The sequence below is a fragment of the Watersipora subatra genome, chromosome 5, assembly GCF_963576615.1.
Source record: "Watersipora subatra chromosome 5, tzWatSuba1.1, whole genome shotgun sequence".
Lineage (NCBI taxonomy): Eukaryota > Metazoa > Bryozoa > Gymnolaemata > Cheilostomatida > Watersiporidae > Watersipora > Watersipora subatra.
The window spans coordinates 19,835,486-19,856,316 of NC_088712.1; the positions used below are offsets into that span (position 1 = coordinate 19,835,486).

The window sequence follows — 20,831 nt, forward strand, 5'->3', positions numbered from 1 at the left end:
TTGTTTACTTGAGGTAGACGAGATTCTCGTGTGTTTCAGCTGGAATGTGTCTAGAGAAGAGAGTATTTTACAGGATGGTCTCTGGTCTGCACACGAGCATAAACACTCACCTCTCCGCTCGCTACTACCATCCACGTGAGTCGAAGAGATGTTTATGTTGGTATTCTTTTCTTGCTCAAATTGCTTAGAACCCTTGCACTACGCATATTTCAAGGAATTTTGAAGATGAATTCACACAAAGTTTTAGAGGATTTACCTTTAAGTATCGTCATTTTTCTATCACCTGGGATTGTTTCTGATGTTTAAGATAATCTGACTGCCCTGATGTTTCAAGATTAAAATCGACACAATATGATCACAGTTAAAATGCTCAGATCAAGTGAAAGTGCGATTATGACGTCTATATTTGCAAAGAGACCGACAGAATAAAATACGTGTAATACTGGGAATTGAAAGCAGTTGCCGATATCAACTGTAGCAACAATAACAACTAGTGATGTCATTTCGGCATGTATCTTTTTTTTGAACATTTTACCCACGATCAAGTTTTCTTGATTTTAATCTTGAAACATCTTGGCAGTCAGATCTCTTCAAAAATCAAAAACAATCGCAAATGACGAAAAATGACAACACTTACTGATAAAAGTTTCTAAAATTTCTTCTATAAAATGAATCACTTTTTACCACTTTGAAAATATCGTTAACAGTCTACCAAATGGTAGTTACGTAGGAATTGTATTTATTATCATGAGCTAATACTTTAGCAGTCTAGTGTTCTATGAGAGATCATCAGGTGTAATATCTATACGTACAGTTATTCTGGAATGAAACTGGGCAGTCGGCAAACTGCACAGCTGTTAGTGTTGGTTCACCGAGCTGAATATCCTGACACAATTCCCAACCTCCCACCTCGGGTTCTGGTGGACAGACAGACACGGGTCTTATTATAGTAAATATTGTGCTAAGAACATTTGTATTACACTATTGGCAAGGTTTATCTATCAGTGGTTACAGCCGCGTACTCGAGAGTCGCGATTATATATGGCTTGTTGGTAGCCTATTTGAGTGAATAATTAACATTAAATTTCTAAGATATCAAGTCAGCTAAGTCTTTCGCTAGCGTAAGCCGATATATCGGCTTATAAATAGGGTTTCACTTTTCTTTTCCTTACAAGGCCTACACATTAGCTAGACCAATCAAAATTTGCCCCCAGTAAAATAACCTTGTTGCCAATCACGTGCGCTTAAAAGAAATTGTTTTGGCCCAACGATTCCATTTCTAATTATTTTCCAAAACGGCAAAACCAGATCGCTATCGTCATGACAAGGAAGAACACACCGCGTTCGTTCAGCGCAAATTAAACATTGGATATTTTACGAGAATGGAATTTACTTTGTACTTATCTTGTACAGAATCTTGTTTTGAATAAGATGCATTTTACAGTAAAACGATATCTGTTTTTATTCTCGAGATATTGCTGAAATACTAGCGGTATATCAGCTTTTTGAAAAATTCGTTTAATTCAGGCAGAATATTCATTTGGTAAGATTTTAATTCGGTAGTGAAAGAGTTAAGTGTGAAACGGTAATCATCAATATTTGCTGACATTTTGGTCTCCCAGTGCATTGCTCGAAGTTGCTAAATTGCCAAGCGTAAATGTGGTCTCAAAAAGCAGCTTGTCAAATACCATGCATGCCATTTATGCAGTTTTCCTTGTTTTTGCTGTTTTAGTTTTCAAGAGAAGTATAACAGTTGAGTAAACAGGAGTGGACAACTCTGTTTTACTTTGGCAAAAATAAATTTTGTAATTAAGTTCCAATTCATCAGCAAAAATCTACTTGTGGTTATTGTATTTCATTGAAAATTTCCTGTAATCTTATACTGTGTTGTCTGGGGTTTGAAATATGTCTAAATATTTGGCTAAAAGCACTACACTGTATGGGTGTTTTTGTATATGAATTTGCTCTCAGCTATTATGCCAGGAGGTAGCTCATAAATGATGCATATACGTATTTGTGTAGAGATGTTGTATCGGCTAGGCAGACTGTTAAAAGGATATTCTTGCTTTTATCATCACTGTTGTACGTGGTAGCTAGAGAAAATGAGAGAATAGCCAGAAGTGGACTTTGTTTTACCAGTTGAGCTGATGAGTTCTTGTGTTTACTTTGCTTTATCTTGTATTGGCTTGTACATTTACATTTACAGTGTTAAAAGGATACCGTTTGTTTTTTTACCTGAAAAGCTAAATCTTTTGCTTTAAAATGAATCGAATGAAACAAAAAGGTGTGTCTAAGCAAAGGTGTGCCTAAACAAAGGTGTGCCTAAGCAAAGGTGTGCCTAAGCAAAGGTGTGCCTAAGCAAAGGTGTGCCTAAGCAAAGGTGTGCCTAAGCAAAGGTGTGCCTAAGCAAAGGTGTTTTTAATAAAGAATGTTTCTGATTACATGTAGTTTTCCTCAGTACCCAGTCACAGTGGAAATGTACATTAGGCTCACGTGTGTTTTAGCAAAGACGGCTTTCGACAAAGGCACATGGGACTTAAATGCTTCAGAGTTTTATGATAGGTTTGACCCAGAGAAAACGTATGGCCACGGTCCAACCTACTTGCGTAACCTCTATTTCACTTACCTGGTTGAGTTAAGAGCTCTGGCTAAAGCTGCACCTTATCTCAAGGATGTAAGTAGTTTTCACTAACAACCGTCATAGGTGACTATTACTAACAACTATCATGACTGACTATTACTAACAACTATCATGACTGACTATTACTAACAACTATCATGACTGACTATTACTAACGACTGTCATGACTGACTATTACTAACAACTGTCATGACTGACTATTACTAACAACTGTCATGACTGACTATTACTAACAACTGTCATGGCTGAGTATTACTAACAACTATCATGACTGACTATTACTAACAACTGTCATGGCAGACTAATACTAACAACTGTTATCGTGACTATTACTAACAACTGTCATGGCTGACTATTACTAACAACTGTCATGGCAGACTAATACTAACAACTATCATGACTGACTATTACTAACAACTGTCATGACTGACTATTACTAACAACTGTCATGGCTGAGTATTACTAACAACTATCATGACTGACTATTACTAACAACTGTCATGGCAGACTAATACTAACAACTGTTATCATGACTATTACTAACAACTGTCATGGCTGACTATTACTAACAACTGTCATGGCAGACTAATACTAACAACTATCATGACTGACTATTACTAACAACTGTCATGGCAGACTAATACTAACTGTTATCATGACTATTACTAACAACTGTCATGGCTGACTATTACTAACAGTGAACTTGATAGGGCAATTGAACACATGCCTCGCTCATGAGATTAAGTGCACAGTTATACATTTTAACTGTTTGTAGCAACTATTCTATACTGGCAAAAAAGAATATGACGAGAAGACACGAGAGACTGTTGCCAAGTTGTTGGATGTTGCAACGTGAGTAGCAAAGCATCTCAGAATATCTGCTGTTATTAATGCCAGATGATCTGGTTGTATGGATAAATATCTAGGTTTTTGGCTTATTCCATGGCTGGCGCTTCGTACTTTCTGGTGTTTTGGTTGAGCGATTATCTGTTCAAGTTAGACTGCCAAGTTGTCCATCATGCCAGAGATGAAGCGCTAAGTTTCAACCTTCCAATTTCATAGTTGCCAGGATTTGTAAGACGTCACAATTTCGCAGTTGTAATATTTTCCATAAGGTCATATATCATTTCTCACAGGTTTTAGCAATGAAGGTCATTAGCAAATGTTACATTTACATAGAATTAAATCAAATGTCACAAACCTGTAACCTGATAAAACCTGATTAAAATGGTTATTTTAATACATGAAACAATATTTTAGAAATCAGCCATAAGACTTTGTTTACTAGTACTTTCGGTTTTCAATAGCAACACAATGTTAAAATTGGCCTGATCAATTTAATGTGTTTAATCTGCTCATAGTGATCAGGCATATCACAGGCCAACTTTTGTAATTTGGTGTAATTTAACCCTTTCGCAGGTGAGTTTTTGAGCCTATATCAGCTCGTCATGGGTGAATTAATTTTTCAAAAAAATGAAAATTCTGAAACTTTATTGAAATGATATTTTTCTGCTACACTATGGTTGTATGATATGTTTGTATCATATAACAAGGCACTGTACAAACAGTTTTACACCCTTTGTGCCTATATGAGCTATTTAAACTACCCTTACACATGTAAATTTTTAAGAAAATTGAAAAAATTGATTGTTTTTGCGATAATGTTATATTGTTGAATAAAACATATTCTGTATTTATATTACAAATAAAGCATTTTACAAGTAGAACCACACTTTGAAAGGCTTAGTATCTTACCGAGTAAAAAAACACATCGATATTAATAACGATCGCCCAAAACGAGTTGAAATGAAAAGATACATGTCTAAAATGTAGTTATTCAAGTCCTCACATGTGTTCTTTTACTTTAAAAGTATTTAATTTGATAGAATAACGAACACAGACCAAGACACGCGAGTTCTTTTGTTCACATAAAAGCATAAAATTCGATTCGGTGGAAAAGGCTTAGTATCTTACTGAATAAAAAAACATTGAACGACGTTTGATAACGATCGCCCCAAAACAAGTTGAAATGAAAAGATACATGGCTAAAATTTAGTTGTTCAAGTCGCCACATGTGTTCTTTTACTTTATAACGTATTTAAATGATTAGAAAAATGAAGACAGACCAGTAGTAAGTCTTAATACGTAGTGCGTGCGATATCGACATTAATGTCGCACCACCCACTAGGATCGATATCGCAAAACGACATTAATGTCGCACCACCTGTAAAAGGGTTAAGAAGGAATTATTCTATATTGGCTGGAACTCTAAGTTACCATGTGTGGACAACTCCAAATCAACATGAGTAAACAACTGGTCAACATGAGTAAACCACTTATGGTGAACATATGTAAACAAGGCTTTGTCATCGTATGTGAATAACTACAAGTCGCCATGAGTTAGCTACACTTGTTGCCATGAGTACGCAACTCCGAGTCACCACATGTAAAAAATCTCCTAGTCGTCACGTGGGGACAAACTTAAACCAATGGCCATTTGTCACTTCAACTCACCACAGATGCTGGTTCAAGTTTTAAAAGCTGAACTTGAGTCAATTTTTTCTTGGCAGTGATTTTTTCAATTTTTTGGTTATATTTTTGCGGGTAAAAAATACAATAAATATGCAACGTTTTTATAGATATTATGGCCATGCACTCCAAAACTTCGAATGATCAAATTCATTTTACGAATAAAAATTCTCTTTTGGTTTTTCAACAGCCAAGCAAGTCCCTGATGCAATAGGTTTAAAGCCTGGTTTCCATATGACAGCGCAAGGCGCGCAACAAGGCGCACGACGTCGTGCGTAGGCCAGTTGTGATATGGAAACGTCAACACGCGACGGTCGCGCGACGTGCGTACGCTGATCGCAAATATCCAACAGAATGGATCCTGGCGATGGGTGCGTGCTATTATGTATCCCACAATACACCGCTAGACCTTTTCAACCTATCCCACAATTCCAGCGAAAGGCTTTGTTCCGAAGAAATCGGTCTCCCGTACGAAAGAGTAAGCCTGATTTTTATATGACAGCGTAATTTGGCAACGGAGGTCAGTATTTCCGAAGAAATATGTTTCTCCTACGAAAAAGTAAGGAAAATATCCACCCTGTCCAATGCAAGCATGGAGCTTACGCGCGATATGGAAACACTGCCTCGCGGCCCAAGAAATGCATTGCACACGATGACTGGGCCGCGCGCGATCATTGCGCTGTCATATGGAAACCAGGCTTTACTTGTTAACCCATCAAAACTCCATTGTCAGAGTAACCATGCTTTCAAAGTGAATAACTTGTGTGTACTTGTCATAATTCTTACAATTTAGGCCGAAGCAATGGGATGGGAGACGCTCCTAACTTTCTACTCTCTATATGCTTTTAGGAATTTCCCGCATCATTTTGATGAGTCGAAACTGTTCCAAGGAGAAGCTAGTCAACTCAAAGAAGAGTTTAGACTGAAGTTCCTAAACATCTCTCAAATAATGAACTGCGTTGGCTGTGACAAGTGTAGGCTCTGGGGAAAGATTCAGGTATGTCTCATCTGCTGACACCTTGTCGGTCTGTAGGTTTGCTGGCAGCAAAGAGACATTGTTTATGACATCCTTTTCTCTAGCGGCTGAGGAAATAGCTATTGCGCAATGGTGACTAAGGACTTCAACGCAATTTTTAAAATAGGAAAATCAGCATTGATTTTAACCAATGGGATGCTTGCGATTTAGGAGCAAGCATCCCATTGGTTGATATGTTGTCTAAATTATATGCTGCTGGTACCGTATCATGTTCATGTCAGCCAAACCTATCATACTTGCCCATCGCTGTCACAAAGACTATTTACCTCTGACACTTGACAAATAAAATAGAAACAGTTTTGTTCAAAGCGCCTATTTATGGAGCATTCTTTTAGGTGTAGCACTGTCTGGTAATACAGCATGCTGTTTAAATTAGGTCAATTTCTTCACTTTAACAACACGATTAATGTTCCATGTTGTTTATATGTTCTTGAAATGAATATGCCTAACTTTAATTATGTTATAAGTTTGTTGTTGTGTAAGTTCTTAGGTGATGATAGTAGGACTGGAACTGCATAGGAACTTGTCATTTAGTGATAAGCAATAAGTTGATTGAGGTGATTAGTGACAAATGATAAGTCTGGTATTATAACGAGACGTGTTCCGTATGGTGCAGGTGAGAGGAATGGGTACAGCTCTTAAGATCTTGTTCTCCGGTGATGACATGAGTGCCAACTCTGTACTGACATCGGAAAGTAGTCACTTCCAGCTCAATAGGGTTGAGATTGTCTCCCTCTTTAATGCATTCGGCAGGTGAGTCAGGATTGAATATGTTTGTGAGAAACAGGGATGGGTGGTTTGAGTGTGACGTAAACAGGTTAGTGTAAATTGGTGATGTAAAACATGTTATCATATATAGTTTTTTGTCAAAATGTGTTACCATATGGTTGGATAACAACACTTGTTACCATATGGTTGGATAACAACACATGTTACCATATGGTTGGATAACAACACATGTTACCATATGGTTGGATAACAACACATGTTACCATGTGGTTGGATAACAACACTTGTTACCATATGGTTGGATAACAACACTTGTTACCATATGGTTGGATAACAACACATGTTACCATATGGTTGGATAACAACACTTGTTACCATATGGTTGGATAACAACACTTGTTACCATATGGCTGGATAACAACACTTGTTACCATATGGTTGGATAACAACACTTGTTACCATATGGTTGGATAACAACACTTGTTACCATATGGTTGGATAACAACACTTGTTACCATGTGGTTAAATAAAAAACAGCCATTTTAATATGTATCTGCCCTAAGTGCGTTCATGACCTTTTTCGCTGACTTAGGCCGAAAACTATAGCCAATGGATTAATGTACTTGCTGCATCTGTTTTACATGTATTACCACTCTTGAAAATGCTGGTATCAATAAGTATTGATATCAGTAATCAATAGTATCAATACTGGTTAGTGTTGGGCCAGTATTGGGTTATCCGCTCTTACTAATACCGAGGGATTCTCGGTATCCGAGGAAACCAATCATTTTCGGTGTCAGCTAGGTATCCGCTGCCGGTTTGATATGATCGGTATTTATCCGTAAAAGCCTACCGGTAAATGGTTATACGGATATCTGGAGAGATTTTTAAAACGCTTCATGACGAACATGCTAATCTCAGCACGCATTGGCGAACAAATTCAACGGAAATTTCCACGCTTACTGTATCTACTATTATATTACGTTACATTGATAATGCCACCAACCTCGAAGGTTTGGGGGTTCTACACAGATGGGAGGACGTATAAAGACTCTAATGGGACTGGACTCTAATTGGACTGCGTATAATTTTGTGATTACATTACCTGATTACAATATGTGATAGTAAGATTTTTTTAACCTGTTTCAGTATATTTAACAAAGAGAGCTCCTTGCCATTATCTATCTGTTCTTTATTATACATAATGTTTGTATCAATAACTATATTTTTAATAGAATAAACAATAAAAACATCTATCATGAAAATTATATTTCCGTCTTTCTTTTCTTTTTTGGCTTTCTAAAACAAGGAGTCTCTTTGCCGTAACAATATACTGCTGACTAAAGAATGTTTTTTTTGCACAGGCTACTTTTTGTACAACGATAAAAATTGTTCGAGACAGTTATGGTTTAAAGTTTAAACCATTTAAAGACACACTGATAACCACATACTGAACAATAGTACCGACAATACCGAACTTTCTTAGTTGGCAATGATACCGAAAATGGTAAATACCGCGGATACCGATACCGGAAAAACCGATAAAAATGTGCAAGGATATCCGATCCGGCACTAAATTAGATACCGGCCCAACACTAATACTGGTTGACTTGTTTAAGGGTTCGGCAAGGCTACGAGACTGAATTTATAAGCTGTTATTGTTCTGGATTCATCAGCCGTCTGTGGTGGTAGTTAGGTACCTATTAGGATATTCAAAACTTTTTGGTTAGAGTTCCAGGTAACAGCAGTGTTTATATGTAGTGTGCTGACAAGGTTCCTGTGGTATAAATAGCAAAAATATATTTAGGCTTACTTCAGCTGCATCGAGTATCAGTACGTACAAAACTTTGATGTTTTGATCAGGAGTGTCTGCATTAGATAATTGCTATAGGTTTCTATACCCCTCGAAACGACATTTTCGCCTAACGATGCCAACACTCGAGCGAATTGATGTCATATGGCGACAGTTCATTGTACTAGCAAAACCTTTACTGATAGAATACTCTGGGCTATAAAGAGCAGATGCATCTTCTGTTGAGGATGTCTCTGGTAGCACAACTCCCGCTTACATGAAATTATACATGAATAATGGTCATTTCTTGGAGAAGATATATGGTTTGTTGCCTGGGGAGTATGATATGCCAAGGAAGTAAATGGTGGTAATAAGTTGTTACAAGCTGTCAACTATGTTTCCTAAACATGACAATAAGTGGAAATTCAATATAGATATTAGAAGAATGATATTAACCCTTTGAACCCTGGCCGTTCTTTTCAATGCGTGTCAGTAACCCTGGCAATCTGTCCAACAATCCAGAGTTTTAAAACTTTTATTAATTATGTATATCTAAATATGCTCATAATAGAATGATATTTGATAAAACACTAGTAAAAAAGATTGGGCAACCCACAGCCAATGTCGTCAAACGGAAAAAAACAGCACTTCACCATTATTCGGGCTAAAACTATAAAAGTTCGTACGATTTTCCAAACCCGTAAAAACATTTACAGTAGCATCATATCCATTGTGCATTTGTTCGTCATCATTTTATGGCTCAAAATATACTGGAAAATTATAGTATCATAAAATTCTTTACTTGCATCAAAATCATTTATTACCTACCAACAAACGAGTCGTATCAATTTGTTCGCGATATCGTTCTAATAAATTTTTTTTTAAACGAAGGAAGTAGGTACAAATATTTGAAAACTGTTACAAATGGAAGGGCATATTCTGGTTTAACATCCTGTGCAAAAACTAATTTAATTGGTTTACTCTGTTATTTAGAAACAGCTTTTGTAAACAAAGCCATGTGAAGGGTTCAAAGGGTTAAGTTATAAAAACTAACTACTAACAGTTTTATCCCACGACCAAACAAGAGTGAAACGATTGATTGGGAGAATTATAAATGCACATGTGCACACAACTCCCGAAAAATTATCCGTTAACGGCCGTCACCAAACCTTTGCAACGAAATCTTATCAACAAATTTAACTATTTTTCAGTAAAGTCGTTTAAGTATAATAATGATACAAAACGCATATAAACCTATTTAAATATGTTACCAAGCCTTTGAAAAGTTACCGCAAATTCCTAAAACTAACCCATCTGATCGGATTATACATTAATAGACAGATTTATTAGGACGAGAATCATCACAAAACACTTGAAAAGCTTGGTTTATTAAAAGTTAAGACCGGAAATGGAAACGCCGAGGGACAGAGAATAGAACGATAAAGTCTTGCGCATTTCACGAAAAAAACGTGCACTGTTCACCAGTCTATAGCATTGTCGAATTACCGAAGGTTTCGGCAATTAACATAGGAGTACAGAAATCGTTTCATTCTTGCCGATTTCAATTTTTTCATTTTCAATTTCATTTGCCGACACATTTGAGTACTTCCGTATTCTAACTGATGTTCAACGAAGTATAAGTAATGGAAATGATGATGATAGTTTTTAACAGTTCTTATGAGATTATTACAATAATTAATTATAAGTTTGGATGACTACAGAACAATGACTATGTAGTACAGATTTTTTAAAAATCTAACGCAGTGTAAGTAAAGGGGAAGGCAATGATATATTTTTCTAACGGTTCTAATGAGATTATTACAATAATTAATTATAGGTTTGGATTACTACAGAACAATGGCTACGTAGTACAGATTTTCTAAAAATCTAAATCAATTTTACTTCTAATATTGGCCGATATTGCATTTCTCTTTTTGCAGGAGGAGAGATATAAACATATAATCTTTTCCTTTCATTATTGCTATTTGTTGTATATAATAACACCCACACCCAGTACATTACAGCTACCATTGCAGTTATCCTATTTGACTGCTAATATTGCATTTCTCAACCATCAGTACCCTTTCTCTTTTCCAATATCACTTTGGTCGTGGGCTGTATGACAGTGAAATTTCTAGTAATTAAAATTGCTGGCTATCTAGTGTTGATGGCGTCTGTAAACATCTATACACCAGCTCGTATAATTGACCTAATCGAGTTGAGATGTTGAAAATGACTCAAACTTGAATTAAAGTTTCTACTCTGTTCTACATGACGACAATAGCAGCGTATCCTATTTCCAGCCTTACATATCTGGTAATCTGACCTGCCAAGGGGTTGGCTAGTATCTTGTCTATGACTTGTTGACTTGTAAAGTGGCTACTGCTCCTCACATCATCCGGTAACACTTGTGTACTTGGGAGTCGTGTGAACCTTGGATAGCGGTCAGTGCTGTCAGTTAGATAACAGAAACTAGGGGAATTACTAGATATAAATCACTTTCACCTGTTGTTGGCTTGACAAATGGCACACTTTGGGAAGAGCAGCGTTTAAATATTTGCAGATTCTTACACGTATTTACTAGTTGGACATGAAAATTGTGAAAGTTTGATTTCGTTTTCTCATGTTTTATGACAGTATACACCAGCTGGTAATTATTTTTCTTGCATGGCCACATTGCAGTACAGGCTGCGTATATGACTAGTGCTGGGACGATATCAAAAATTCGTTTCGGTACGATATGATGGCATAGCCAACCGATATATCGAAATATCGGGTATGTTATTCGGAGTTGTCTTACCTGTCTGAAAAGGCTGCCGTGAGAGAACAACTCCCTAATGAATCCATATACTAGTATAATTCTTTGAAGAATCGGGTATCAAATCGAGTAGAATATATATTATCGTCGACATCGCCAAATATCGACGATATCCAATATTTCGATATGGGCAGAAAGCACTCGGTACGGTCGGTATCAGAATGTGGTATCGACGGTATACCGAAATATCGTAATATCGTCCCAGCACTATATCTGACATGATCAGATGGTAGCCATTTTTCTTGCATGGTCTCTTATGTGATCATAAGTCTGTTGCATGACCTTTGTGTCACTGAGCAAGCTGACACCTAGTTCTGGTGGTTGCAGGTTGTCCACAAGTATAGCGCTAATAGAAGAATTCCGGAGACTTGTTCCTTGACCTCACCGTCCGCTCGCTGTCTACTGCTTGAGCGTAGATATTTCCTTCCTGCTACCGCCGTATAGTCACCTAAATTATTTTGTCCCAGTTCAAACAGCTGATTTATCTTCTCTTGTATAATGTTTGTTCTCTTTGCGTTATCTGGCCACAGTAGGTAATGGTAGATTGGTTATTTGTTGTTTCATTATCTCTCACAATCTTTTTTAATGGTAGGTGTTAAAATTTAAAAAATAATTTTGGTTCCTGACATTTATTTAAGAAACGGACAACCACCAGACGTTTAAACATCGGAGTGGCATTCTCTAGCCTTAGCACTTATCCGTAGATGGGGTGTATAGCTGTAAGTCCATAGCTTTTTTGCTTCATGAAAATAATTCACCGTCATCATGCTTGTTGCACAAATAGGGCAACTCTTCAACTCTTGGCCATCTCTAGAGGTTTAGGGAAAATATTGTAAAATTAAATAACTGCAATGAAATATTGAGGACTCTATATTGATTTGTAAAATCAATATTCTAATTCACCTGCCTAGTCATTCCTTGTTAGTAGTAACTACTTATTAGTCAATCTTGACTTAGATGATTCTAATATTCATGAATGAATATGCCATAGAGAATGTATTTGACAGCTCAGTTTACGTTGTATTCCGTAGTCTAAGCGCACTCGTTCTCCCTGTCATTGTTTATGTAGTGTTTCGGTTACATAGTCCAAAGATTACCTCATTCTTATATAAATGAATAAACCAATTGATTGATTTTATGTTGTCAGCTCTTTGTTATAAAATGTCAAACTTGAATAACAAATGGCTGCCATTGTTAGAAAGAACATACGTGATGAGGTCTAGCAAATCACTAACTAGAATCTTTACTATAATAAGAGCCGTGTTTGTCTGTCCAAAGCCACGCTAAGTGCGTTAGGAAAAAAGATCCTGGGGATAGAGGTATTTTTACCATAAAGGTTTCTACATCATAATTTATTACTGCATGTATCATATTCAGCTACCGCAAATATGGTCTTTGAAGTCGGGCATGCAGTCCTCGACAAAATGACTTAGAATCGAAAGAACACAACTCCACTTTTCTTTTTCCACATGACGAAATCAGACTTGAAATGCATATTGAAGAGCGGCTTTAGAAAGACTGTTCCAACATGATATGCTCAGTCGTACACCGATCTATCACCATCCCAGAGTGGCTCATACATAGACCTATTAACTATACTATATACTGTAAGTATAGTTAATAGGTCTATGGGCTCATGTAACAATAGCAATATACATTGTATATAAAAAATTGGCTGATGCCAAATTGCATGCCTTAGTGGTTGGTGTCATAGTTCACACTGAAGTTTGGCATTGCTAAATAAGACACATGTGCAAGGCTTGATGACATTGGCAGCAAATTCTAATTAATGATTTAGCTGCCATAGAAACATTTGTTTTATTTAAGCCGGATGGTAATAAAAACTGTTTGTCATAAAATCGTTAGAAGCTGCTCATAAAATAACAGTTGTTTGGTTCAAAGATCAAATGAAAATTTTGGAGGTGAGAAGGGGTTATCTACTGATATTGAATGACGAGCATAATGCCAGGTGTTGCACGGGTATTAAAAATCAGCTTTTAAACAGTGGCGGATAATTTAGTTGCTTGCCATTAGCCTTGCACAATGCCAAGGACTAATTTGAGTAAGCTAGTATCCATATTGCTAAACTTACTAAGAAGAGCTGTGAGAGCAAGCTTTAGTGATGCTGCGTAATGCAGAGTGCTGTGCATATGCTACATGCTACATGGCGACTCCTATCGCCTAATGAAATAATTGCATCTTGCGTAGCTGCATTGGTAAGATTATCACCTGGTGAATGGAAGATTCCGAGATCAAATCTAACACGAAGCTTGTATTTCTTTCCTAAATTTTAATAGCTGTAGCTGGAAATACCGAACGACAGACTTTGAGATTTATATATATAGATTAGGAGTATAGATGATTGAAGGTTGCATGCATTCAACTTGTTCAATATTTCTCTGGCTGCGAAAGTCGCTGGTGTTTATTTGGTCAATCTTAATACAATTTTGGATTCACTAGTATCTAGGTAACTAAGTAGGTATATACTAAGCTATTAGTTTATTTTGTTGTTGTTCAGCTAATTTTCATTTTCATTTGTTCACTTTGTGTTTTTATATTGAAAGAAAATTACAAATATTATTGTTACCAGTAACTTTCCTAAGAGCACAAATTTTACATTCACTTACAGCTACTATAACAGGCTTAACAAAAATCTGATGCAATGTTTTAATTATCTTTGATTGGTCGATGCAGGCCTAAAGGTCATGTAAAAATAAAATCTATTTCATTTCCTTATCCAAACATAGAATAGAGCATTTATATTATTGACAGTATTGAAATGATTGTGCTCACTTAATTATGTATAGATGTTGCCATTGTTAAAAAATTTAATAAAACAGCTGGAAAAAACTTTGATCTCTTCTAAGGGTGTGTTATCTCATAAGTTAGTGTTATTTCAGGGAGGTAAATGAGGCATGTGCCTGTTACGCGAAAAAACCTTCTGAGGTTATTAAAAACACTTCCCTGATTCAGCGGGAGGTCAGAATTACTGCTGATGCATTAATAATGATTTGCACAAACTCCAAAAATTAAATCGTTCAACAGCGGTAGTAAAATTATAGCTAATAAAGCGAGCTTTGCTTTCGCTGGGTAAAGCCTAAGGTAAAACTTGACTGTCCTACAAATCTTTTGGCTTGCTCCGATAACAGTCACAGGAAAGAACAACTCTAAAACAAGCCAGCCTCAGTGAACATGATTTTAGCAATTTTGAAGATGTTTTGAGATGACCTAGTCAGCTAATTCTGGCTAAACTATAAGGAATAACTATTATGCGGATGCACTTTTTATAAAACTCTACTAGGGCAACTCCAAAACGATTGTGTACAAGCAACCTTTTGTGAATGGGTAGATAGTTAGATATCAGAAAATGTTTATAGGGCATCTATACAGTTAATATTCACCAAATGCCAGTGGCAACTATTGCATGAAAACATAGCAAAAAAGCAACAGGGACAAACAACTCCAAAAGGGTTGTTCAAGGGCAAGTTGATATACCTAGATACTTACAAGTCGGATGAGGTGTGAGGTGTTTATATAACTAGGTCTACTTGACACATGCATTAAGATTTTCAATAATCTTTCGTGTTTATAAATTGTTCATTATTTTCAGCTTCCACTGCTGAGGCATACACATTTGACATTAGCATAGAGGTCATTCAAAAACAAAATGGTAAGAAAATAATTAGTGAAATAAATATAATATCGTAATAAAAATATTTTTCAGAAAATCTTTTGCAAAATTTGTGCATAACTGGTTGACCGTATCACACTTACGCAAAATATAGTATTCGATTATCAGACGAGTAGTGAATCACATATATTCTTCGCTGTCAGATAGATCGCTGCCAGCTTCAGCTGTTGCAAGAGCATTACGCACAGCGTTCATTCCTCCAGCTTCGTGAATCCTCGACTTCGGGCGACGCAACTTGTTATCGATGTGTAATTCACTTTCCCGGCGACTAAAGGACAGCATCCGGTGGTCAGACATTTTAAATGATTCTAATCTTAGCAGATGGTTTTTATGTGAAGGTGGTAGCGGAATATCTAGCCCAAGGCTATGAATCGAAGCTCTAGCTTGCTCTGAAGGACTATTTATTGTTTTTGTGTGAAAGTTATTATTAGAGATCGTTGATACCTGCATATCATTTCGGTGCTGAAGTCTTGATTCTGTATTTGGGGATATACGACTTGACGCACTTCCTGTTAGATCACGAGCTCGACATTCCTGAGCTATGTGCATTATGTTGTTTTCATACTGCTGCCGAGATAAATTAGCAGATGGTGAACGACTTTTTCCATAGACATCTAGTTTATGCCCTTCCAAGCCGATTGAGTTTGGTCGCTGTGCGATCATCATTGTGTTAGTTCGTCTGCCACGTCCGGCTATTTTATCGATGTTCGGGTCGTAGTAACAGCCATAACAGTTGATTGTGGTCCACACACAAAATTTGATGACAAGATCTTTAAGGACGATGGAGAGAACATTGTAGATGCTGTACATCAGAGTTGTCCCTACGTAGATAGAGATACCATTGAAAATTCCATAGAATATATTGCTTCTCAGATTCTGGTGAGCGACAATATCGCCAAAACCTGCAAACAAGGGTGAGCTTCAATAAATCTTAGGATTTAGTAGTAGAAGTTTATTTGAAACTTACAAATAAATTCAAGATGAACTTACACAAAATTTTTTTCAGAAAGTATGAGCAGTTTTTTATTATTTGCGATTGTTTGCTGTTTGAGGTGATCTGGCTGCCTAAAAGTTTTAAGATTAAAATAAACAAAACTTCATCGCAATTAAAATTATCCAAAGAAAAACACAATTGAAATGATGTTACTAGTTGTTATCGTTGCGATAGTCGATATCGGCTGTTATGTTCAAGTCGCAGCGTTATTGATCTTTATTCTGTTGGTCTTTTGCAACTGTAAATACCATAATCGCACTTTTACTTGATCAGAGCATTTTAATCGCGATCAAGTTTCACCGATTTTTATTTTGAAACATCCTGGCAGTCAGATCGCCTCAAACATTAAAAACAATAACAAATGAAAGAAATATGCTGACACTTTCTGATAAAATCTACTAAAATTTTGTGTAAGGTCATCTTTGGCGCTCAGAAACCCTTAAAGTGGTTGAAACATCAAGCCTTTTAGGGTTAAGTCCCACCCATTGGCGCCATTCTGGCAAGAACTTAAGTACTTGCAAAGGTTTTGTGGGAGGGTTTTTAGTGATGTATCAGGTATACAATGTATCAGAAGGTGTACACTTTTTAGCGGTGTATCAAAAGGTGTACACTTGCCCAAAGCCGAGGGTTCTATGATTTAAATACTGGCTATGTTGATGTCACACATTCATCACAAAAAAAGTTGCAAAAATAAGGTTCAAAGTCAAAAATTGTTCGCAGGAACTTTATTTGTTGATCTGTACAGGCAGGGGTTGCACATGCTGAGGTCTGTGATTACCCAAGTGAAAGACACAAAATACGGTATGCTACTGATAAAATTGACACCAGGTGGAGCTTATTAGTGTTTGATTTTCCGGAACCTTAATGGTTAATTCTTTATAGTTTCTCAGTTATCGAAAGCAGCTATTGTAGAGCCTCCAAAATTTGAAAAAAACATATTGAGAAAGGTCAATGGGGCCAGCAGAAAGGTCAATGACCTTAAACTGCTCCCTAAAATGCTTGGTGTAGAATGTTCAGCTGTTACCACCCGGAATAAGGAGTTTAAGCCCTGAATAGCTGCAGTAAAGAAATAAATTATCATTAATGATGATCAAGTTGATGTGAAAACAATTTTAGCGACTGAGAAAAGCTAGAACAGCTTTAGAAACAGCTTCATAGGATAACACTTAGTCAGCAAAGAAGTTATTTGAAAAATAACAATCGATTATAATCTATATATATATATATATATATATATATATATATATATATATATATATATATATATATATATATATATATATATATATATATATATATGTATCTCAATTTTTGTCTGTGAGTCCAGTTATACCGATGAAGTTTTAGGAATGAAAATTTCACTGCTCACTGAATTGGAACTTAAGAATTTATCCAACACACTAAGCGTTTCAATGGGCTATACAAAGGCATAATGTGTGCACATACATATCACACCTGTTAATCTTTCATGGCTTCACACTCAACCCTGCAGCTAGCTAATGCATGATGCCATTCGTGAAAAAAATTCTCAATGAGTATGTTTACAAACATGCTTAAAACTTATTAAAAAACATTTGGCCTATGAAAAATGCATTTGTTATAAATCAAGATAACGCAGCTGAGTTAAAAAAACATTACAAATGAATCCTACAAATCTAATCCTTACAATACATAAAGCTAAAAGTACAGCAAGTATTAAAATATTATGCCATTGCTTGATGTCATAATCATGCTTATTACAAAAAATAATAATGTTGTAGCTAATGGATGCGGGTTTTCTTAGATAGCGGAGTCATCTACACTCAGAAAAACTGTAGGACAACTCTTATACCAAAATGATTTGAAAACTGGCAATGATACTTGCAGCCAAAATGTAGCACAAAATACGAATTAGAGTTGTGCTCTCTAGTTAGAATCGTGCCATTTGGTGCTCAAATCTTTTACTTCTTTTCAGAAGATGTGATGGTTTTAGTGCAAAGAGGACCTTTGCAGCTTGTTCGAGGTACTATATTATATATATAATATATATATTATATATATTATATTATAAGCATAGCAAAGTTATACCATAATTATAGATTATAATTTACAATTATAATTCATAACTTATAATTTATAATTATAGTTTATAATAATAGATTATAATTATAATTTATTATTATAATTTATAATTATAAATTATTATCTTTGCTATCCTTGCTTCATATGTCAAAACAAACATGGTTTGAGACAAGTCTCTCAGTAAAATAAAACATATTTCAATTATTTTGTTTCAAAGCTTACAAGTTTAACTATAACTAATTGAGGTAATGGCCAACTTATTGCTTTTAAATGAATGCTTCATATAAAACTAAGTTAATCATATGAAAGAAAATAAATAAATGAATTGCCAATAAATGCAAAAGGGCTTTAGTAGTCACTTCGCTCTCATAATAAAGACACGCATATGCAGCATTGCTAGGACACAATTATAATCTATAAGTTTATAGTTTATAATTGTAAACTTATAGATTTTTTTTTAGCACAGCCGTTTATCTTACTGTTAGGATGGTCGTGTAGCAACAATAATTGTCCAATGAACAAGTTACCCTTACAAAGCTGATATGCTGAGAGAAGTTGCTGATGATGTAATGAAACACTTACCTATCGTAGAGTAGGTTACGAAGCAGAAATAAACACTGTCAAGAAACTCCCACTTTTCGACAGCACTATAAACTCCAGACATGCCAAGTGTTAAAATGGCCATCGTTATCAGGAGGAGTACAAGCAGCTTTCCTACCGGTGGCTTCCACTCCTCTAAAGACGTCAAACTTCTGGAATCCAACAGAAGGTTACAAGAAAAGTAGCTAAGACAATTTTGCCAAAACAGTGCTAATACAAAACTACATATAATACAAAAAATTGTATAATATTATAATATAATATAAACAATATATATCATAAAATGTGTTGTATAATAAAATATAATATGTTAATGTAATATAAATAATACATAATATCAACACTGTATAATCGATCAATCAATCAATCGATCAATCAATGTATAATAAACCTACAGAAGGACCAATAAGAACAAAGAAAGAAAAACATATAGATGTTTTGCAAACACTTTTTGTATCAGGCGGACTGAATTTTTAAATTATTTAGATAAGCACTTGTAAGGTAGGTTTTTAAACTTAACATTTTTTAAATATACTATGCAATTTCCTAACTAGTGATCAAAATTTATAAAAAATGCTATTTTAAAATTAATCATATCCAAAGTTTGTCTGAGACAAACCTTTGGTATCAAAACATATAAGTTATACAACGCAATTAAGAATGTTTATCTTAGAATAGAACTTCATCAATTGTGTATTTACTGCACATTTTTATTCAACTTTGAATGAGTGATTCTCTTTTTTGATACCTATAGTCTGCTGCTTTTGTTTTATCGCAGAAAATATTTACATACCACAATGATAACAACAGGTTTAATGTTTTGTTGGAAGCAGAAAACATCAAACATTTTTATCGCTAACTAGCCGAATGCTCTGTGTTGGACGGGTAAAACACTGCTTATAAACATTAAATTACTTTACGTACTGCACCACCTGCACACTACATTACATGCAACTGTTTATAAGCTGCTTTTATAACCAGTGCAACCACAGCCATTCACCTAGTGAGACCAGTTGGTAATCGTTATGTGCAATGCATCGTCATTACGCGTATTTCAATCGATATAATGAATAAATTCATCATTATTGTTCATTTTGAGTTCATATTGAATGCCATAATCTCATGGTTATTCTCAATGCCTCTAAAACTCGAGGTTTTGAGACCAAATCCTCTGCGAAGTGGATTTCTTGTTGCTAAAGATTTATTGCTATAACTGGATGGATACTCACATCTAATGATAGCGGGCAAGAATGCAAAATCAACTAGTAAGTGTTAAAATTTTTCTGAAAAATACATGAAACCTTTCAATGATTGTGAATTGAAACAAAGTATGTACTTACCCGTCTGCATCTACGTTTTTGGGACGAATTTTCGTCTTTAGTTTTCCAAAAAGCTGATTGGCTCCTTTCATAATTTTAGCAAAAACAAGAATATGACGTTCAAGGAGCAGGTTCATGCAGAGTATATTGAGAGAACATCCAAAGAATCCATAGATAATAGTAGTTATCTTTCCTGCCTTTGTGCTAGGAGTTGTCATCCCATAACCTGTTTTAAAAAACACGAGAAAATTCTGTCTTTAAAAGTTAGTTGGTTTAATCTTTCACTTTGCATTTTAGTTTGGTTTAAAATTTTGGGTGTGGAATTAAATTTAGGTTTGGTTTTTCTAACATTTGTGTATGAAAATTGGTTTCATTGGTAAATCCACAATCTCATGACCAAACCTTTGATGTACCACCCAATGGAGTCTGTAAGCAACAGTTATTGTGAGAAATATGCTGAAGATGATGAAGCGAAGATCAAGGTCAAGGACTTTGAGCCGAGACATTCCTTTTTAGCAATGTATATAGTTTTAATACCAGCTTTAAAACAATTAATCCATTGTGACCTTAGCTACATATGTCAAACAAACACAGCTTGACATAAAAGCACTCAGTAAAATA

The 20,831-nt window shown here is 35.5% G+C and overlaps 1 protein-coding gene across 1 annotated transcript in view; it reads left to right on the forward strand.

Moving 5' to 3' along the window:
- The window catches only part of LOC137397614 (ERO1-like protein alpha), a 35,814-nt gene extending 23,131 nt beyond the window's left edge, over nt 1-12,683 (forward strand). Inside the window, exons 8-13 of the mRNA XM_068083907.1 lie at nt 40-135; nt 2,505-2,674; nt 3,417-3,493; nt 6,020-6,167; nt 6,823-6,959; nt 11,873-12,683. Coding sequence (XP_067940008.1) covers nt 40-135; nt 2,505-2,674; nt 3,417-3,493; nt 6,020-6,167; nt 6,823-6,959; nt 11,873-11,924 — 680 coding nt within the window. The 3' untranslated portion in view covers nt 11,925-12,683. The remainder of the gene's footprint in view (nt 1-39; nt 136-2,504; nt 2,675-3,416; nt 3,494-6,019; nt 6,168-6,822; nt 6,960-11,872) is intronic.
- The last annotated feature ends 8,148 nt before the right edge of the window (nt 12,684-20,831 follow it).